We start from the raw sequence: 21,999 nt of genomic DNA on the forward strand, positions 1-21,999 counted from the left end.
GATAAAATTATACACATGCAACATGTGTACGGGTGTGTACAAAGGTTTAGGTATGACAACAACAATGGGTTACTATGGTACACTGGAAGATGCCGCATTGTTGCGGTAGTCTCAGACTTCTCTCTTTCTTTACTTAAATGCCCCAAAGTCAAAGTCGGGGAACGCCGCCCCAGTGGATAATACTCGCAATTTGGCTGTCAGTCTCGCTACGGGTTGAATTAATTTCCTTGCAGTTATTAATTTTCAGTTGTTAGCCGTAATTTGCACATCAATAGACTTTGACAGTGAGGCGGTACCGTTTGCTCACGGGCTCTGCCGCATTTAACCATCATCTGGCGATTATGTAAAACATGAATCAATACCAGCTATAATTTGAGCTAGATTCGCTTCCTGGCAACTGCTCTTCGGTACGATTAACTATCATGGAAGTGGAGCCGTGATGGCCACAGTTAGTTGAACGTTGAACGATGCAGACTGAAGGCCGCTGCCCCAACTCACGGTCAAGTAAATACAGTCCCCAAGTGACCAGATACTGTGACAATTAGCTGGGAGCTAATAAACCCACCTTCAAGAAAAAACCATCCGTCAACCGTGAACAATAAATAACATTTTTTAATAACTAAAATTGTTGGTTAAATAAAAAATATGTATGTATTAAAAACAAAACAAAACTTCATAGTAATAAATAAATTACAACGTTTGGATATTTTCATCCTTTAAGCTTTTTTATTGTATTTCAACACTGATCAGAAATTGCAAGTGTTGACCAATGCCAAATTTTAGGTGATTCTATGAATTCTCTCAGTATTACGTTATTAGAAACCCTGTAACATAACTGTTTAAGCCCCGTTTGATATAGTTTTGTTCTTTTACCTACCATAAATCTCATTAGCAGCTATAATAGCTGAATTCAGCCTCTTACGCCCCCGGAAAATCCGCATTAAAAACTCATGTTTCCCTGATGACACAAAAAACCAAACAAAGCCGATGCAAATATGCTTACAGGCTGACCAATAAGGAAAGTAATTTCCCTGGGCAAAAAGCCGAGGAGGAAAACAAAGCACTCACCATGACATTTTGCAGACCCATCCACACAACATGGCCAAAGAAATGCTATTACTGGCCAAAAGCCAATGCGAATGCGAATGCGAATGCGAATGCGAATAGGGTGACGCTGACGACTAATGTCCAATAATAATCGTGGCACACTATGTCGAACGACCTCAATTTCCCACCTTAAATGGGGGTCAACCCCAGATCATACACCCCCTCATATTTATGCGAAAAGCCCAGCATTTTGTCCACTTTGATTCGGAAAACCGAAAGGCAGTCCAAACAATTAATGGAACATTTGTTCGTGAGCGAATGAATGAACGAATTTGCATACTCGTCCAACAATTGGGGCCAAAAACTTTGGGGTACTTGAAGAAATGCTTAGCAGGTAAATGAGCTCCACTCAGTCTCAAATTCGCTTTGTGACTCATCAAAGAAGATTACAAAAAGTCAACACTTTTCGTTGTTGTTTTGAAGATCGATCAAACTGGTTTTCAGCAAATGAGATGGACACGACGATATATATATGTGTCTTGCTATATAAACCCGTATTATTCGCATGCAAATTGGTTGATTTTGAAATTTTTTTTTTGCAAAAAAAAGAAACAACAATAAAGACGGCAATGTGTTGATGACTTCACCTCAAGCCAAAAAAATAAAGCTGCTCTGCGAACGTGAGGAGAGTTTTATTTTGATTCAGATTTATTTTCAGGCACCCTGGTCGAACTTTTTTTTATTCACATTCGCATGTAGAACACGTTTGGGTTATCTAACCTCAGATGAAGTAGGCGTCCAGTAGGTGGCTTCGATTGAGAGGTAACCATTATGAGTAAAGTGAGTTCTTGGACGCCTCGAGAAGTCCGCCCACTTTTTATGGTCAGTTGAGTGAAGCGATGGGCATTGTGGGTGTGGGACTCGATCGAAAGGCGGAAGATACGCTCATATTCATGATTCAAGTTGATTGGTAGAGAAATAACTTATATTTATCATAACTGACTATTATACAAATTACACAAATGTTGTTTGTTTTGCAGAGATTTCGTTTTAGTTTTAAGTTTATTATATGAATTTATTTGAATAATTATATACATTATCGTATTACGAACAGTAATTAAGTACGAAATGAATACAACATTTATTTGCTCTTTGCACGAATTCTGCCTTTAGTATTTATGAATATTTTAGTTTCCATTAGGAAATGCTTAATAAAATAAATAGGTTATCTAACCATTTTCCTTTATTGTAATAATCATCAGCTATTTATTAACCATCAGAAAACCCGCAGAATTTCCTTTCATTAGCAACTTCACTTCCATTTTCTATGGTTAACCATATCCTGTTTACAGAAAGACTTCCACCAACAACAATAATGGCTAACCAAAGAACGTTTAAATGGAATTACCTTTTCATTAGCATTCTTTGATCGGGGAAACGGTTGAAAGTTTCAATTTAATATCGTAATTGATCAAAGAACAAATTGCCATCGCTTCTGACTTGCCGTTCCACTAAAAGCTCTTAAATAAATTACTGAAACCAGTTGGCCAATGTCAGAAATAAATAAAACTCGAACAAAAAAAATGTTATTAAAGCAATAAAACTCTGGCGGCGAGATCGTAAATTCAGGGGTGTAGACTTTCGAAAAGGCCAAAGGGGTCTGAGCCGATAGCAGTTTGAATTATTTAAACGGCTAACCGTAACGGACGCCTACGTTCCAAATTATATATTTTACTTTTGGCTGCCATTTGCAACACTTTGGCGTCGTCGTCGTCGTTCAAAGTTGGGTTTAAATTTCCTAACCAGTAATAGTAATAGCAACAATTGTCTGCAGATCGTGATAAACGAGCGACTTTAAGCGAAATACAATAAGACGCCAGATTCCAATTGATTTCCACTCAATTGTTCTCCTCGGCTTGAAACTGGGCTTGAAGTCAAAAGCTGGGCGAAGCAAACACGTTTTGGTAGTCAGACAATGGTCAACTATTTGGTCGATTGTCTGTGAACTAGATAATATGAAGTGGGCTTGTAAGAAATTGTAAGCGAAATGAAATATGGCTGAGAACGTGTAGAGAATAAAAGCCCGATTCACAGCTGGCTATTTATGGTTAAAGCTGTTAAAGTTCAGATTTAAGAGGTTGAAAGGTGTGAAAAGCCCTCAATAAGGTAGCAACAGTTATATCACTAAATTAAATACTTGAATTAATCTATACAGAAACTAATTCCCTCTCTTCAAAATAATCAAATTTCTTCACGAAAAAAACCCTTAGAATGACCACTACGAATCCAAGGCCTCTGAACCCATTAGCATTTCAGAATAGGGCACAGAACGATATTATATTATGGCGTATATAAAAGTTAATGCAAAAACAAATCGGAGCTTAAAATAAAAGCCAATGCTCGTAAATTGGCACACACGCTTCAACAGACCGCGAAATAAAAAAAATGGGCGAGCTTCGGACCACGGCAGTAACAACAATACCAACAAAAACCCGACCAAAAACTACAACCATTTTAGCCAGAACCAAACCAAACACCAAACACCTACAACAGAGCAGCCTAATTACGTCAGTCAGCAACAGACCGGACTCGAATATGGTCTATACTATATAGTTATATATAGTATTCGCTTGGGATGGGCCTGTTTTAGCTGACCAGCGAAGTGACATTGTGCGCTCCAAAACGCAAAACGCAAAAGAAATTAATTAGATTCGCTAACCACAATTTTGCATATTGCCAAAAACACGCGAATAAAAGTGAATCTAAACGAAAACTTTTGGTTGGCTTTTGGTGGCAGACGCCTCACGTCACTTGGCCAAAACAAAAGCCCAAAAGGTAAAGTCAAGGTGACTGGAATCCAAGAGATTTATGCGACAGCTCCACGGCAGAATTCCCTATACGATCACCATAACTCAAAGACTAAGCAAATAATTAAAATGACAATTGTCGTTGTGCAACTGTCTGTCAGGAGTTGACCTTTTGAGTTGGCCTAACCCAGTTTCATTTGGCTAAAGCGATTTCCATTTGATGGCTAATGGAAAATGGAACATGGGAATTCCTCGCTTTTGGGGTTTTAATTGGAGCGCTCTATAATAAAGTTAATGATTTTTGAGCAGCCAAACGAATTTCATTTAAATTGTTAATGGTTTTGGAATGTGTGATTTGAGAAAAATGTTTTTACTTTTATTGAGATTTAAAATGAACCAAAATATAATTTTACCAACTTGTAAATACTCTTTTATTGCTTTTGTTGAAGCTTTGAAATCATTAGTCGATTTCATTTGTTTTAAATTTTTACTTCATTAGAAAGTGATGTGACTTTAAGTACCTCCTCCAATATTTACATTTTTCTGGTTAAAATTATCGCATCGGTGACATCATCTTTGAGTTTACCAGGATATAACCCGGCCAGCCCAGCAATTGGCCTTCGTACTTTCGTTTCCCCCATGAAGATGAAGTCACTCGACGCGCTTAAAACTGACAGCAAAACCAAAAGCTAAAAAAAAAAAAGTGGAATACAAAACTGAGTGGATGTGACTAAGCCAACTACGTAAATATGGCCCAAACCCACGGAAAATGAGTGCCAGCGAAATTATTCAAGTTCAACGCATTGCGGTGTCCTCTGTTTGGGTTACTGACACCGTCAGTTGGTCCCAAACCATCCCAACATTTCCTGGTGTTTCCGTGCATTGAATGGCCATTAATCGGGCGTAATTGATAAGAATACATTGGGTTGTGGTTCGGTCAACAAAAGTACATTAGCCTAACTATCGGCGATGGGATTCTTAGGGTGGAAAAGCGAGGAAATCGGGGTAAGTTTTCAGGGATTGAGGGAATGTCGTCGCAAGCAATATGCTAATGAACGGCCACGAACTTGAGCTTCGGTTTGAACTTCACTTGGAGCGATTGCTGGAACGGGTGTTTATCTATCGGAAATTCTTTCTATTGCCAGTTCCCTGAAGCCATTTGCCTGTGACTGTGCCTGTGTGTATGAACAGGTGACAGGCGAACGAACCGCTCCCCACCACCCACACATAAACCACCCAATCGAGCGGTTCAAGGTCGAGCAGCAGACTAAAACTATGGAAACATTAGGAGGTGTTATGAACAGACTTTGCTTTTAGGTTTTGTTATCCAGAAAGTGCTCGATAATGCTTATATTGGATTGACTTCAGAAGAGCTGCAGTTAAAACATACATCATTTTTACTGTCTCGCCGGGAAAAAATCGATACCCTTACGTGATATACTATATAGTTCAGTAGTTTACTGCGCACACTTTGTCACAGTATAGAAAATGACATGACTGGGACAGCCATTCAGGCATTCAGCCATTTTTGTTTGTCTAAATAATTAAAGGGCCCGCTCACCTTTCCCCCCCGTCTGCCATTAAATTGCAGTTGACAGTTGTGGAGAAGTTGAATTTACAGAGCTGCATTGGACATGCGGACATGTGTCGTGTTCCAGCCAAAAAAAATCAATATCCATATGTATTATTTAATTCCCGACCTGGGAATGCGAGCAATGCGTGGATGAGAGGTCGTATTATAGATACTATATAACTATTCACAGACACATGTCGGCAATAATCAATGCAAATCACCAGGTGAGTCAATCAATTTTTACATACCGACGAAGAAATATAGTTGGAAATTTGATAAGTACGGCAGTACTTAGTCATAACTATTAATTTGTCTGGTATTATTATTCAAGGCTTAAAGTATGATAAATTGGAATTTAATAAAAGAGCAAACTGAACTTTATTTTTTTTGTTTTTTAGTTAAATATTTGTATAGCATAAATAAACAAGCACATGTCTTTTGTTAAACTCTTCGAAGCTTTTGAGAATGGAAAAAAGAATAAATGCTTTACAGATAGCAACAAAGTAATTATTTTATTTATTGCCTACACTTTGCCAAATCAGATAGTAAGAAAATTTATATGGGAACATGAAAGTATTCCATTAGAAATGGTTTACAGCCAACACTTAAAAAAAAAACCTCAAAATACCGGCTCGAATATTTAATTACAACTTTCTATAAATAAATCACTATGGGTAAGTATTTTTTGAATAAAATATCATCATTCACTTGAATAATCTTTGGAATGGATAAACCAAGTAATTTACTATAGATCTTAGAAATATATTGCGTTAAGATATTGGTTTTAAACTTTTTTAATTAGATAGATTCTGAAACGGATAAATTGTTTTTAAGTTCTTAACAAGTATTATAAAATATAAAAAAAGCTATAAACTTATAGTGAACCCGCTACATTCATATCTGGCCTAATGGAATTTCCCACCTGTTAACTTTTTCATCACTTCGGGTAATACACAAACTGCTCGGATGACTCACCTCAATTTTGGTGGAATAGTCCTCGATGAGCTTCTCCTGCTGCTTGACCAGCTCCTCGTTCTTCTCCAGCAGGGCCTTGCCCAGTTCGGCGGCCAAAAGGATGTCCGACTCCTTCTGCTGCAGCTGGGCCCAGACATCTGGCTCCTGGTCGTGTCGACGGGCCTCCATGGCGCTGATGTAGTGCTCTAAATCAATCGAATCCCCAATTAGTGACGAGTGGTCGTGGTCGAGGTCGAGGTGCTCGAAGCCGGAGTCGTCCGGCCGGAGGAGCGATTGCCCGCCCCCACTCGATCCGAACGAGTGTTTGCCGAACTGACGTGGTCGCTTCGACTTGTTGCCACCGGAGGAGCTGCCGCTGCTGCTGCCACCGATGAAGTTGTTGCTGTTGCTGTTGCTGTTGCTTTTGTTGGTGGATATGGATGAGGCAATGGCAGCAGCGGTTATAGCATTCGCTAGCTTTGGTTTATGCATGATCGTTAGCGGGCAGGCTTTGGATTTATTTCAGGCGGGGTGTTTTGTTTTGCTTTTTGTGTTGTATTGTGTGTGTTGGTATGGTATTACATCTAACAACAACGAACCAAATTTACAGACATAACACACACATACACACACAGGCACACAGACACAATCGGTAAGTTAGGAGATGCAATTGGTTTTCAGTTTTAGGTTTTAGGTTTTAGATGCAGATTGGTTTTGGATTTAGTGTCGTAGGTTAGGTATTCATATCTCCCCGGTCTGGTCGAAGTATTAGCTTTAGCTGGCGCGGCGATACGATGATATATCCGAGCATAGTTCCATGGGCCACCAGCTGCCCCCAAAAAGAGCAGCAGGGTTAAAGCGACTGATGATGGTTCGAGCTGCAGTTTGATTTCGGTTAGATAAACAGTGAGTACATGGCCGTAATGAGAATTAGCATTTAATGTAGGGTATATATTCGCAACCAGAGGGGTCTAATCATCAACCAAAAGGAGCGTCGGTCACGTTGAACATTTGCCAGCACGTTTTTAGTTACTTGTTTCTTGGGTTTTTTTTTTCGGTTTTTAGTGGGGGGGATGACATATAACTACAGTGTTAAGCAAGAGGGTTAATATAAGCGGAATTCGCCTTTAGCCCGACTTTAGTTCGTATTTAGTTAAGCTCCATGCGGTTTGGGTATCAATAAGGGTTTAGGTTTCTCGAAGGTCTTGGGGTGTATTAGCATGAGTGAATATTTACAAAATGTTGGGGAATTCCTACTACTCAGGGGTAGTGTTTATAGGTTGCAATTCCTTCAGGTGATTAAATAAATTAATTAGCTATCCAATGTAACCAAGACCTTGTTAATGGTTTTACAGGAAATCCATTGGTTAAATGGTAATTAGCAAGCTAGCTTAATTTGGATGGATCCAATGAGTTAGTAGATGGCTCTTATTTTGTTTTGGATTACCCAACTATATACATTAGAAGTTAAATGCTATTCAAAGCTTCTTCGGCGAACTAAACACGTCAATAAAGCAACATCGTTTAGGCTAAGGTCTCTCACAATTCACAAATTTCAGTTCAAATTTCGGCTTAAACATACATCTGAATTTTATATATCTGTTTATTTGTTCAGCATTTGTTATATATAAAATTCATTTGGCAAGCACTTCACGCTTAGCTGCTTTTGGTAGCAACAGCAACTGTTGTTAAAATATATAATTCGTTTCGGGCTTAGCTTTTGGCCAACTTTATTTATTTATTTATGTACTTTTTGCGTTTATCTTATAATATTCGGTTTTGTTTTTTTTGGGAAGCAACACAAACACAGTTCACAAACACAGAGCCCAGTTGATGGTGTTATTGTTTTGCATTTCCGCTTTATATATGTCGGTTTTGGCCAGAGTTTGGCATTATTATTGACAAAACAACAAAAATAAACGCGCGCCTTGCATGGGATATATTGGTCTAATTAATTCCCCGAAAAACGGAAAGTATCCAAGTATCCATTAGATACTTTCCACTTTCGCAAACGCGCTAGAGTCTGGCCCTATATTTGTGTTAAACATATATTTATATATATATAAATAGTATATATATATGTATGGTTAGTTATCCGTATATGTATGAGGGCAGAAACCTCGGTCACGACGACGCTGCTCCACTCCAAAGCAGAACTTCCGATGTCCGATTCTCCGATTCTCCGCTTTTCGGATTCTCCGATTCTCCGATGCCGTTTAAAACGCGCGCTCGCTTCGCTTCGGTTACGATTTTCTGGCTTTCCCCAGCTTTTTCACAATGGGGGCGACGCGGGGGCGTGGCGGATACGTCTGACTGGCACGAACGCTCGTTACTAACTGAATAACTGAAGCGCGGTGCTACGAAAATTGGCAAAACAAATGAGTAACCAAGCGACGACCGAGTGGCTAAGCCTCGTATCTTGGCAACAACCACCAACAACGAACGGGTGCTCTCTTAGTTTTCGGCCCAAAAGAGAGTTGCGGGAGTCCCAGCAGGGTAGTCGAGTAATCACTAGATAAGATTACTTCAGTGGAGTAATATTATTGGTTTCAAGGCAACCAGATAGCAAGGCGATATAAAAGTGCAATGTGGGTGGTAAAGATAACAGTTGTTTAATGATCTGTTCAAAAAGTCTGACTAGTGTTATCGTCTTAAAGTATGGTATCTTAATATAGTTAATCACAACTGTATAATTTTCTCTTCAAACTAATAATGGAACCAACATAAATAAAAGCTTTACAAGTTTAAGTTAGTTAGTTTTCAGTTGAAAATAGGTATTTTTTTCTCTACATTTGGCAACCCTGGTTAAACAATAACACAGCTCCAAAGGTGAGCTCCAATTGGAGCTCTCTTGCTGCAACTTCCCTTTTAACTGGCATATGTTTGATGCGGCCTCGCAGTCGCTTTCTCTTAGCCAACATATGCTTTGTTTGCTCTCCCCTCTCTTGGCTGCTCTTCTCCGTTTGTTTTGCATTGAGACTGGCTTACGAAAGCGGCCAAGTGAACAACAACGAAACGGAGTGACGCCTCGCATAGAAAGGGGCTAAGGGGGTTGGGGGGTTACTGGGTGGTGAGAGGGGGGCCAAGAGGGCCAGAGACCTGGACCTCCAAAAACCGCGACGTGCATACACACATGAACCTAAATGTACATATCTCAATGCAAAATTTACATACGGCAAGAACACAAACAATGGGCAACCAAGAATGGCAATAACAATGGATGTACACTTTAAAAATGTAAATTTATAATTTACTCATATGAGTAAGAATGATGATTTTGTGGTATTTATATATTTATAACGTAATAAAATTTTAAGTAGTTTTAAAACATGACTAACTGACTTTTAAGTTATTCATTTCCATATTTCCATAAATTCTCCTTGGAATTTTCCTAAATCCGATTTTTCCGGTGTACGAAGTAAGAAATATTTTTGAAGGGGGATATAGACATGGTCAGACCGTCGAGCGTCTAGTGCGTGGTACTAAACCAAATCAGAGTCTTGGCAGCCCAGCTCCATTTCCTCCGCTCCGCTCGGCAGACAACATGCACAATGAGAAACTCAAGTGGCCGGGCCAAGTGAAGATGAATATGATGAGCTTCAGACCGACGCCAGACCGACCATTGTTCTTGGTGGCCACCTCCATCCACTCCATGTCCACCTCCCCATTTCCATCTCCGCCTTGAAGACTGTCCATAATGCTGATGTTGCGTGGCCTCTTGTTTATGTTGGCCACTGTATGGGCTACCGTTTGGCCATTTACCAAATTGTGCTTTCGGCTGGTGGCCTAACCAGGCGTAAATAACTTTTTGTGTCTTACCTGATTTTCCTGACCACTAGTGAAACTTCCGTGCTTCCGCCGCAGATCAATCTATGGTTTTTGCTACCTTTTCCTAATGAGGAAGAGTTATTGGTTGGGGTCTTCCTTGAACATTTGTGGGGCATCTGCATGGAATTCTTCAGAGCTTCGTTCATCTCCGGTTTCCACTCGCCAGTTCTTCAGTTGGGTGTTCACCTGCAGTCGAGTGTTCTTGAGCTGCTTTATTGTCTTACACTCTCGCTCTTGTTGGGGACCCGGCTCCAAGCATCCATTCATCCATCTAGGGGTACCATACCATACCATACCAATCCGTACTGCGGCACAGCATTCCCCACCTAAACTGGTTTCGGATTTGCTCTTGCTCTGCATTGTATCGCTGTTTTTGCTTTAATTATTTCTGTTGGTTTTTGCTCTGCCCTTATGGGAGGTTGATTAACTTTTTTGACATCCTGGTGTCATTTCTTTAAAGTAGAGTTGAAAGAACAAAGAATAACAGCTGAACATAAACCTTTTTTCACTTGTTAAAGTTGTAATATAGGTTTCCTGTATTAAGTTCATAATTATGTCCTCTTGACGAATGTTTACAGTTTTGAGAAAAGAATTGATGATGGTAACTTAAAAACGCAGCTTCTACTTTATTAACTAACTGAAAACTTATTTATACTAAGTTTATCTTTGAGGCAATAAAATAATAATTTCATTTTGAAACCAATAAAATTCTTGTATCTCAGGGTATACCACATTCCTCATTAACAACAATTTGGTGCACACATACATCAAGTTTTAAATATGTACAATAATTATGCTGTTTTTAACGCTCGGCATGAGTCAACGGCAACAAGTTGGGGCATTACCGGGCGCTTTCTGGTCAAAAGTTTTGGTTTCTGCGGCCACAAAAGAACTGGAAGTGGAAGTGGAACTGAATATGGAAATGGAAATGGAGAAGAATAGTTACGATACCAGATATGTGTGTCAGTGACAATATTAAACTGGTGACTTCGTGAAGGATCTGTCACTTTGGCGGTCGCTGCAACCAGAGCAAGAAGTCCGGCTTTGTGCCGCCTGTTGCGCTCAGGTGCTCGCCATATTTTTATGGGCCCAAAAGGTAAACAACAACAACAAAAGTAAGCAACCGTATTACAAAACACAGTGCGGGCCATAAACGAAAAGGCAGGCGAACAAACTACCGTAAAAAGGTCAGCCACTGGCCAAGAGCTGGGCGTGAGAATGGCTTTTTGGCCCGAAGAGGTCCGGAACCAAGGCGACACACATCAGAAGCCGCTCCATAAATGTACAGCAATCAGATCGCTGGGGACTTATTACAATTCTTTTTTTAGTAAGAAAAGTCTAGTTGTTATTATCTTTGTGAGTTGCATTACAATTCTGGTGTTTCTTTCATTTCATTCTTTCTTGACCATTTTCAAAAATAAAAGTCCGAAAAAAAAATGTACAAAATTAAGAAATGTACATGTTGGCAAATCAAAGAAAATTATCATATAGAATATGCACTGTATCCCGATATTCAAAAAAGTAAACGAAAAGTAAATATCACTCTGTTCCCAGGAGTTATGTTTAAAGCTCGTGTTTCTATTTTTGTAGAAATTTTGGGCATATAAAAAAATATACAATATCATTGTGTTTAAGAAGGTTTAGTAAAATTTAGACTTTAAATAGTTGTAAAAAGAAATAGTTTGCTGTATAATAAAACAGTTTTGACAATAGAATCGCTTGTTTTTTTTTAAATTATTTTAATAACCATAATTATATTAAATAAATATATAAGGCAGAGGCTTTTTTGTTGGTTTACTCATTTAAGGTAAAATAACCTTATACAAAAACCTTTTAGGAATATTGAGTCTACAATCACAATTTGTGTTTTTGAAAATGAAAAGTTTGCCATTAGTGATTACCCCAGAGAAGAGCGCGGTTTGAGAGGTCAAGCCACAGAATGGGGTCAAAAGAAGCAGCAATTTCTGGTCCGGTCAGTCAAAAGGGCAGTGGCAATTCCAAGGAAAAACCCAGAAAATGAAAATTATTTTCAATTTACATTTCAAGTAGAAGGGGTTGATGAATGGTCGCGGGGGCGGGTAAAGAGGAGGGCTATTTTGGCCATCATGGTTTATGGCCAGGTCTAATGTAATAGTTTCTTGCTATTGCAGCTGTTGTTGTCATTGCTCGTGTTTTTTGTTGTTGCCTTTTGCTGTTGTTGGGCAAGCGAACGGAAATGAGCTTAAAAAGAGAGTGGGTGAAGAGAGCCGGAACTAAGAGAGCGATTGGATTGCAAGTGGAGTGCATGTGGATCGCATGTTTGTTTATGGTTCTTTGCTTGGCTTAAACGTCTTCCAGTTGGATCTAGAAAAGTTAAGTGGGCCTGGCTAAATTGTGATTAAATTAAATTACAGAAATTAGCTTAAATGATCTGAAATGAGAACGTCATTTTGTTTGAGAAGGGAATTTGAATATTTATAAAGGGATGGGAATATCTGAGTATTTATTCATAATTTAATAGTACTAGGCTGAAATAAAGATATGCAAACAGATTTGTTTTACTTATGTATTTTTAATTTCTGGATCTAAGCGAGGAAAATATATTAAAATATTTTAATGTACATTACAATTTTCTTTATTTCGCTAAAAGCATTATTATAACTTTCAATTGTTTCAATATTCCCCCATTAAAAGACACATTTATTTTAAGTTATACAACATCAGCAAAATATATTTACTTTATATATATAATATATTTATTATTCTCATTTATGCAAATTAGATTTGTTTCTCTGGTTTAGTTTAGTGGTGTCTTTCACATATGTAGTTCGCCCCTGCCATTGACTTCATAGATAATACCGGTATTAGTTCGCTTGAGTTTAGTTTCAGAACAGGCATTTTGGAGTTAAACACAAAGTTAGTATTACAATAGGTATATAATCTTTATAATCTTTATACAAAAAACATAAATTAAGTGTAGAATTATAATTTCTCAGTTGCTCTTTGTTTAGCTATCATGTTTTAGGTCTCATCACAGGAGCAGGGAGTCTTGAGGAGTTGTGTTATTTGTTTATTTTTTGGGGTTCTTGGGGGGAAGCTGCTTGTGCGAGGGAAAATAAACCCCCGAATACGAAATCCGAAATTGTGCTAGCAGTAGAAATAAAATTATATTCTATTCAGATTGCCCCTGGCCCCGATCCCATTGCCATGATACACATCTTTATCTCCTCAGATCTGCAGCACTCTCTTCACATCGACGGTGGGAAAGGAGGCGAATTGTCCGTGAGCAGCGCGATGTGGCTTCCGCTGCAGATACTCCGCCAGGATGTCGGAAGCCAGCTGGGAGGCCTTCGAGCTGATCTCACCCTTCAGTGGGACAGGCTGATTGCGTCTCTGCAAAGCCACCGTGTCGATGCGCGTTCCGGCATTAACCGAGTCCTGCGAGCGCACCTGCAACAGGGATAACACCCAAGCGTGCTTCATCCGGGTCAGTTCGGATTCCAAGGCGGTGATTCGCTGATCCTGCGGCTGCGGCACATGCAGTGGTTCAAACTGCGACAGTTTGGCTCGCATATCCTGCGCCTGCAGACGCAGTCGCTCGTTGCGCTCCTGGTTGAAGGCGTTCTTCAGGAGCTCCACCTCCTCGGCCACCACAGGTGCTGTTCCCGCTGGCGCAGAGTAGGAGACATTAGATATTCCCGTGGTACCGGACGTATTGCCAGCGCCGGAAAGATTGTGCGGGGAGTGTGAGTCCGAGACGGATGGCACTTTTCCTGTGCTCGTGTTCATCTTCAGCTTGTCGCGCAGATCGCTCTTCTCGCTCTCCAAAGCATCGATGTCGTTCTGCAGATGGTCCATCGTCTCCTCGAACTCCTTCTCCTTGAGCTGCAGCTGCTGGCGCGTCTCCTCGTACTGCTGCTTCCACTTGTCCACCGCGTGCTCGTACTCGTTCTGCAGCACACTCAGTTTCTTCTCTGCCAGATCCTTGCGGATCTGCATCTCGCTCAGCTCGTTCTGCTTCATCTTGGCGGCCAGCTTCAGCTGCTTGACGTCCGCCTCGCGATTCTCCAAAGTGGCGGCCAGCACATTCTTTTGCTCCAGCTGCTTCTTGATCAACTGCGCCCGCTGAGTGATCGGCGTGCTGTGGGCACCCGACTTCTGTTGACCACCAGCATTGTTGGCAGCCGAAATGATCTCGTACTCCTTGTCCAGCAAATGCTGGGCAATGTGCTGCAGATCCGAGTTGGCTTGTGCCAGCAGTGTCTTAAAGTTGTGCGTTGGTCCACGGTCATCCTGCTCGTAGATGCGTTCGCAGGAGGCGGAAAGCAATGCCCAGTACTTCTCCTGGGGCAACGTATGCTCCGCTGCATTGTCGCTCTCAATTGTGGCCACAATAGCCGCCAGGGATTGCTTGGTGGCCTGGTGCATGGCCGACATGATGCGACTGATATTCTGCGCCAAAGCACGCATCGCTTCCACTCTGTGCTGCGAGAGGCCGCTCTTGATGATATGCTGATCGCTGGGCAGGCGACGCTTGATCAGCTTCACCTGCTGGCGCACGCTCTCGATGTTCTCGTTGAGGAACTGAATCAGCAGCACCGAGTCGCTGGTGGCGCCCGCCTCCTGGATAATCACCTTGGCAATGGCCGTGTCGCTGAGAATGCTCTCACAAGCAGCGCCCAAGGAGGCCACGCAGTCCCGGATCATCTGGATCTCGTTCAAAAGCTGCTCCCCGGCAAGCAACACAGAGTTCATGGCATTGAAGAAGGCCACGCACTTCTCAATGTTATCCGTGGTGCTGTTCTCATCCAGTTGGTTCGATTTCAACAGTTCAATGATGCCATCAACTATCTTTTCCTGAGCCACCATTTCGGGCAGGGAGCTGCCGGCTCGCAGGAGCGTGTCCGGTTGGCAGCTGTTCAATCCATAGAGGATCTGGTGCAGGGCGCATTGCAGACTGTGGACGTAGTGCAGCAGGCGGCACTTGAAGGCGTACTGCTGGACGGCATGGCCCTGGGTCACCGCCTCCCTGGTTATCGCCTCCACGGCTGGGAAACGCTCTCTGGTCTGCGAAACCACAATGCCGCACTTGAAGACAATCCGTGAAATGAGCAGAACCACCAGAATGGAGTCGTGATCGCCGCCGCGACTCATAAACGATTCCGGCATGAAGGCGGTCAGCATTTGGACATGTTCGTTGGCTTGACTTAATTCGATCTGGCGCAGCTGAACGTCAATGGCTCGGGTGTAGGCCTTGGACTCGGCGAACATCTGCTTGTAGTCAATGGTTTCGGTGGCCAGTTTCAAGCTGGGATCCTGCAGCGACTCCTTTTCGTTGCTGGAGCTGCGATCTCTTAAATCGGTTAGTTGGTCGTTTAGCTTTTGCACCAGTTCCCTGAACTTGGTGATGGTCTGGTCGCGGTCGTAGATTGTCTCGATGGCTGCATCTCGCTCCCGCAGCACCTCCTTCTTGGCCGCGTTGGCCAAGTCCAGTTCCTCGCGCAGATCCAACTCCAGTTCGTGATTGCTTTCCACCAGCTGTTCGTGCACCTCCTCCAAAGCCTCCAACTGTGCGATTTCCTCTTCCAGAAGCTTTACTTTATCCTCCAGTTCCATTTTCTTTTCAGCCAGCTGTTCCACCATTTCTTCAGCTCCAAGTGCAGCATCGACTTGTTCCTGGGACGAAACAAGTGTATTTATTGTGTTCGTTTTAAAAGGTAATTTAAAGACCAAAAGGGATATGTTACGAATTTTGTTTTGGGATAATGTTTGTTTAAATATATACACAATTTACCTCCTTGGACCCCGTTAATTATTAAGTTTTAAGGCAGGCCGGCAAAAAGAAATGCAATGGAAAAATGTTATCTTAGATTCACCCTGCGCAAAATATATGGCATTCGTAAACATATTAAATCGGTTAAAAGTAGCTTACAATTTAAATCCAAGTTAAGTTTTGTTGTAAAACCACTTTTAACCGATAAGTTATTTAAAGTTAACAGCGAAAAGCAGCCGATCTACGAAAGCGAAACTGAGGCAAGCCGATAGGTGCAAAAAAAAGGCGTGAAATTTAATCGGAGTGGAGAGTGGGATAACCAATTGAAGGCGGTTGGTGAACAAGAAGTAAATTCTACTCCATAAATGCTCACCTGCAAGTCGGCCACTGTTGCTTCCAACTCATCGATCTTGGCGCTCAGCTTCTCCTTGGTGCGTTCCAATTCCGCAACCTCCGATCGCTTCATCTCCAACTCCTTGCTCAACTTCTGGATGTCGTGCTTATCGTGGGCAGAAAGATCCCTCAGACGCACCAGTGTTTCTTTCAGACGAATGTTCTGCTGCTCCAGCTGCTTGAATTCATAGGTGGAGAGTCCGGGTGAATCGCCATCACCGGAAATACTGCCGATGGCGGACTCGGCTTTGTTTTGCATTTCGGAACGCAACAGATCCAGATCCACTTGCAGCTCTTCAATGCGCTCTTTGGAGGACTCCAGCTCCAGCTGCAGCGTGTCGGCCTTTTCTTCGGCCATCTCCTTATCCAGGGTGATCATCTCAACGTTGTCCGCCAAGTCAGCCATTTCCTGGGCATGCTGCTCCTTCGCCTCAATCGCATCCTTGGCTTCCTGCTTGGCCCGCTGTAGCTCCTTCTGCAGCGAAGCCTGCGCAGCCATGATCTTTGTGCGAAACTCCTGCAGCTGCTCGAACTGAATCTTCATCTTGTCGAATTCCCGCAGCCTTTCCTTGTCCTCGTTTCGGCGCTGCTTCAGGGTTTCCAGCTTCTCGGTGAGATCGGCCAGCTGGGCCTGCAGCTCGGCGCTCGTTTTCTGCGCCTCCAAGAGGGCCGTCTTATCATCGGAATTGGAGGGCATGGTGAACGAAGGCGAGCGTAGTGGCTGCGATGGGGTAAACTGCGGCTTTAGAATCTCCAGGAATCCCGTCTCAACGAAGGAAGCCCTTTTGGACGAGGCATGCGAACCGGCTCCGTTGCCACCGCCTGCTGCTGGAGCTCCCTCCGCCAAGGAAGCTGTGGAGGCGTCCTTATCCTTGCTACTTTGCGGGGCCAGGGATTTCCGAGGACCGATGCTGCTGCTCGAGGCAGTGCGTTCACTCAGCGAGGCCGTCAACTGGGTGCGAGAACCCAACAGCGATTGGCGACTGGAGGAGAGCGAGGTGCGAGAGGTGCTCAGCCGCGCCTTTGTGGGTTGGGCCGTCGTGGGAGTGGCGCCGCTAACGTCCTCGATGCTGCGCCTGCTGCCAGTGGAGGCGCCACCGCTACCAGGTGCCGGCTCCAATAGACGCAACTGCGTGGGACGGACAAACATGCCGCAGTTTTCCTCGCACTCGAAATACTGCTGGCCCTTGATGGAGCCGCTGTTCTTGCCCTTCGGCTCGTCCAGCACGACGCCCACCCACTTGCCGACGGCGAAGCCTGTCATGCCCACGTAGGCCACCGTGCCGAGCAGATCCTTGCCGGTCAGCTCGACGCGGGCGCCCACTTTCAGGTTCTTCTCGGACATCTCGCTCTCGGTGGGTGTCTGAGTGTGTGTGTGCGTGTTTGTGACCAAGATGTGGGTTGATCTGGATGGTTATGAATGCTGTTCGATGGGAATGGGGCTCTGATTAGCGAGCGGCTCTGGGAATGGATTACAAACCAACTCACTGCGCTGCTCTTGCACTTCTTTTGGCCAACAGTCACGTCTTGGCCGTCTTAGCTAGCAAAAAATGGCCGTCGGCTTGCGGAGAAAACAGAAAATGTTGACATCATTAGTCACCCATACAGACAGCGCAGCTTTACTCCTAGCTACCTGTTCTGAATGCTTAAAATTGTGGGCACCCACCTGCTTTTCCAATCGGACAGGTGTTCCTTTCTTTGTCTCCGCCGCCACGATTACCATTTGCGCTGTATTTTCGTTGCAGGGGCTTTAAATTGCAATGAAGGCTTTTTCCTAAAATATTTGCAATGTTTTCAGTGTGACCACGCGAAATAACTAGAGATGACAACGTCTTTTTAAGGTAATTAACAAAATATCGCAACTACAGCTGTGAAATCTTACAAATATATAAAATTTATATATTTGGTGATATAGATTTTAATTTTAATTTGAATTATTTATTAAATTTGAATTAAATAAATAGTTGAAATACGTATTTGACCTATAGTAGCTCTTGGAAAGAATATCGCTACTTATATCGAGTAGAAGTCACTCCATTTTATTTAACTGTGACTCACAGGTGGTCAGTCCAGTCAGCTGTTGTTTGTTAATTTTAATGGTGTGTAGACACTGGTTTACAAGCCAAACAAACAGTTTCGCAAATTAATGGAATAGATTAAAATGGACGAGGAAGAGCATCTTCATCGGTTTGGAACGCCACTGCCGAAACTAGAAAAGGGTAGCTAAAACAAGAAATCAATCGCAGTCTTTGGTAAACCTTTTACCCCTTCAACAGATGTAGTGCCGGCAAAAAAAGCCTGTGGCCATCGAGGATCAAATTGTGAAGGATGAAAATGGAAAGCGGAGGTTCCATGGCGCCTTCACCGGTGGCTTCAGTGCTGGATTCTGGAACACCGTTGGTTCTCTGGAGGGCTGGACGCCGCAGACGTTCAAGAGCTCGCGGGCCGAGAAGGCTACGCCGAGGGTGCAGGCAAGACCAGAGGACTTTATGGACAATGAGGATCTGGGCGAGTTTGGCATCGCTCCGCAAGGAATTCGCACACGAGATGAGTTCGCCAAGGAGGACGAGCAGGAGCAACGTTCCGGACAGCGTCGACGCAAGTTGATGCAGCCAGACGTGGCAGTAGGACCCATACCAGGAGTTCCTGTACTGGAGCAACTTTTACGTCCAGTTCGTGATAAAGTAGCCGTACGGATCCTCAAGAGCATGGGTTGGAAACCCGGTCAAGGAGTGGGTCCGCGGCAAACAAAAAAGGAAAAGCGCCAGGCCACCGCAAGAAACACTAGAGAGCAGTATCTTCTGGAGCATTACGGCGCAGAGGGATTACCTTCCCAATCAGAGTCAAAAGGAGAGTCTAGCAATGATGAGGATGAGGATGACGAAGATATCACTTTTGCTCCGGACGACTATGAGCCCATGTTCTTTACGCCCAAGGAGAATCGCTTTGGCATGAGTTATTCGGGCCTAAGTCGCGATCCCATCCTGTCCAAATCCTCCTCTAGTTCTGCCAAGCCCATGCAGCACATCAATCTCTTTGGTCAGTTGGAAGCGCAGGCTAACAAAAAAACGCTTTCCATACGGGGTCAAGCTTTTGGAGTGGGAGCATTTGAAGAAGAGGATGAGGACATTTACGCCCGCGATGATATGACCCGCTACGATTTCTCCTTGGCGGACAAGAAACCCAAGCAAAAGAAGCAGCAGCATGTCCAGCAGCGCCACGTCATCGATGGTTTCAGCGAGGACAAAACGGGAGCGGCTCTACAGAAACCGTATGCTATTGATTTGCCCAGGGATTTTGAGCCGAGGAACTGGTTGCAGCGAAAAAGCCGTTTTGCTCCCATAGATAAAGAGCGAGCCAAAAAACTGGAGACAGTCACGGAGTACAAACGCTCTGGTCTTGGCAGGCACGATCTTAATCCTGACCAGCGAGCGCAGCTCTTGGGAGAGCAGAAAAAGGAAGAACCCCCAAAGGAAGAGCCGCCCAAGCGAAATCCCTTTAAGGATAGTGGCAAATCTCTGCTGGAACGGATCAATGCCAGGACTGAAGGATTCACCAAGGGTGGAATAATCACCGAAAAAGGCGAAGAGCAGCAAACAGAACTGACTAAGGAGGTTAAGGAAACTAATGCCGCCATACAAGAGAAAGCGGCACTCAAGACAAAAGATTTGGGTAAGCAACCATTCAATTAATGAAATTAAATCATAATTCAAACCTATTTGTTTTTTTAGTTCCCGCAACTTCATCTTCAGGCGCTTTTAAGCCTTTTTTGGCTGATGAAGCTAAGCAGCTGCGCTATGAAAAATTCGTGGCCTCTAAACTTACAGATGACACGGAGATAACCGAATTTTTGGCCAATATGCAACCAGTCTCACTTTCGCTTTGGGATCGCGAGATGGAGAAGAAGGAGTTCATCCAAGCGGCAAAGATATATCGTCCATTGGATGGTCTTATGAACGACAGATTCGTTTCGGAAGCCAATGTACAGGCGGAGAAAGTCAAGGAGCAAGAAAAGTCGGCGGAGGAGCGAAAGATCGTAATGGAACGAACCAAGACCATGTGGAAACCTGCCTCACTGCTGTGCAAGCGATACAATATTGCAGAACCCTTTGGTGGTGCCATGCTAGAACCAGAAAAGGAGCTCAAGACCAAGCCGAAGATTTCGGTATTCGATTACTTGGAGACTTCTATAAACACGAAAGCAAACTTTCAGACTCCCACGATTATTCCCAAGCACATAGAAAAGCCAAAACCAAAGGAAGTAGAACCACCGTCTCTTTTTTCAAAGATTGCCTTGGCAGCTGTTGAGCCGGAGAAACCGCCTTCAAAAGAAGAGCCAGCCAAGTTTACTTTCGTGCCGAAAACTTCTTTGGAACAGGCTGTGGATGAATCCCGCGACAAACCCATTGCAGAAAAAATTGACCTTTTTAAGAGCATCTTCGAGGATAGCGACGAAGAGGAGGCAATCGAGGAACCGCCAGAAGTTTCAGCTGAGGATAAGTTAGCTGCTGTGCATGAGGCCTTAGGTTTGCCCTCAAAGTCAACTACTTCAGCCGCCACACAAAATGTGTTGAGAAACACTTCGCCTCCCAGAGGAATCTTTGCTGCCTTATTCAAACCCAAGGAAGGTGAGGCACCCAAGGAGCCAAATCCACCCAAGTTTGCTCCCATCGAGGGAAATAAGTTAAAAATTGCATACAAATCTCGGGAGGAGCGTCTCAAAAACGATAAGGAGCTGGCCATGGCTGAGGTGCCGCCCGAGGATATCTACGGACCAAAGCTGCCAAGTGCTGTTCCTCAAAAACCTGCAGCCACAGAAGATCACGCGGATGCCAATATCGATGCCAAGTTGCAACAGCTGTGGCAGAAGCATGCTCCTAAAAAGCGGAAAGCTGAAGTGTGGGTGGAAAAGAAGATCAACTCCGACAGTGAAGATAGCGATGATAGTTCCAGTGACGACTCCACATCCTCCGATTCTTCAGCGGGCAAGGTCAAGAAATCGAAACTCAGCAAACCCAAAAAGTCGCACAAGAGCTCCAGTTCAAAAAAGTCCAAGAAATCAAAACTTAAGTCAAAGAAAAAGTCTAAAAAGAGTGACAAATCTAAACACAAAACAAAGAAGAAGAAGAGCAAACACTGACTGTAAATACCAATTAATAAATATGGCTTTCTCTTTTTTCTTAAATCAATTGGAACGCTTAATGGCAGATTAAACAGTGGGATTGGGCAAATTAATAGTTTTTTCTTTTCTATCTGTCTTGGTTTAGTCAAAAGGCAAAGACAAAATCTGAAACGAAAGATTAATCTTCTAAAAATATATCGTATACTTAATATTGAAGGACGACGTTATAATTTAAAAGTATACTTTTGGGAGCATTTATAGGTGATTTTACTATCTATTATATAAAATTGAATGCTTGGAAAAAATATTTAATTATTTTATTACAGGTTAATCATAAACCAGAGGAGAATGTAGAGACTTATAGTAGATCCGACAATATTATAAAAAAGTTAATCTAAAAAAACCTTTTCTATCGTTCTAATACCGTTTACGATATTCACCAAATCATTTTACCATTGCTCTCAGGTGCTGTTCACCCAGGTAGATCGTTTGGTCAAAAAATCTGAGCTGCCGCGATCGGCTC

General features: G+C 43.0%; 3 protein-coding genes across 5 annotated transcripts in view; 1 reads left to right on the forward strand and 2 right to left on the reverse strand.

Moving 5' to 3' along the window:
• Positions 1–8,703, reverse strand: part of LOC108086944 (bicaudal D-related protein homolog) — a 24,103-nt gene extending 15,400 nt beyond the window's left edge. Inside the window, exons 1-2 of one of the 2 annotated variants that reach the window (XM_017184057.1) lie at positions 8,501–8,703; positions 6,403–6,587 (exon numbers count right to left, since the gene is read on the reverse strand). In XM_017184057.1, coding sequence (XP_017039546.1) covers positions 6,403–6,570 — 168 coding nt within the window. In that variant the 5' untranslated portion in view covers positions 6,571–6,587; positions 8,501–8,703. Of the gene's footprint in view, positions 1–6,402; positions 7,260–8,500 lie in introns of both variants that reach the window. The other variant, XM_017184056.1, reaches the window with a different exon arrangement.
• A 4,402-nt stretch (positions 8,704–13,105) lies between these two features.
• LOC108086943 (dynactin subunit 1) lies at positions 13,106–18,156 on the reverse strand. 2 transcript variants are annotated; one of them, XM_017184054.1, is made up of 4 exons: positions 18,021–18,156; positions 17,843–17,915; positions 16,335–17,777; positions 13,106–15,864 (listed from the first exon to the last, which is right to left on the reverse strand). In XM_017184054.1, exons 3-4 carry the CDS (start codon positions 17,697–17,699, stop codon positions 13,417–13,419), a joined length of 3,813 nt encoding a protein of 1,270 aa, XP_017039543.1. In that variant the 5' UTR covers positions 17,700–17,777; positions 17,843–17,915; positions 18,021–18,156; the 3' UTR covers positions 13,106–13,416. The 2 variants fall into 2 exon arrangements, with proteins under 2 accessions (XP_017039543.1, XP_017039544.1); XM_017184055.1 differs by having other exon boundaries at positions 17,988–18,156.
• Positions 18,157–18,475: 319 nt separating this feature from the next.
• Positions 18,476–21,533, forward strand: LOC108086954 (G patch domain-containing protein 1 homolog). The gene is given in 4 exon segments (XM_017184067.2): positions 18,476–18,573; positions 18,631–18,644; positions 18,646–20,026; positions 20,086–21,533. Coding segments are annotated over 4 exon segments (2,862 nt in total). The 5' UTR covers positions 18,476–18,515; the 3' UTR covers positions 21,495–21,533.
• The last annotated feature ends 466 nt before the right edge of the window (positions 21,534–21,999 follow it).

This window comes from Drosophila ficusphila, unplaced genomic scaffold (genome assembly GCF_018152265.1).
Source record: "Drosophila ficusphila isolate 14025-0441.05 unplaced genomic scaffold, ASM1815226v1 contig_286, whole genome shotgun sequence".
Taxonomy (NCBI): Eukaryota; Metazoa; Arthropoda; class Insecta; order Diptera; family Drosophilidae; genus Drosophila; species Drosophila ficusphila.

What these genes read in the sequence shown, in the direction of transcription:
- LOC108086943 (XM_017184054.1), bottom strand. Translation starts at nt 17,699, where the DNA reads ATGTCCGAGAAGAACCTGAAAGTGGGCGCCCGCGTCGAGCTGACCGGC. An exon ending in CAACAGTGGCCGACTTGCAG is followed by an intron (nt 15,865 to 16,334) that starts GTGAGCATTTAT and finishes GTTTCGTCCCAG; the next exon opens with GAACAAGTCGATGCTGCACT.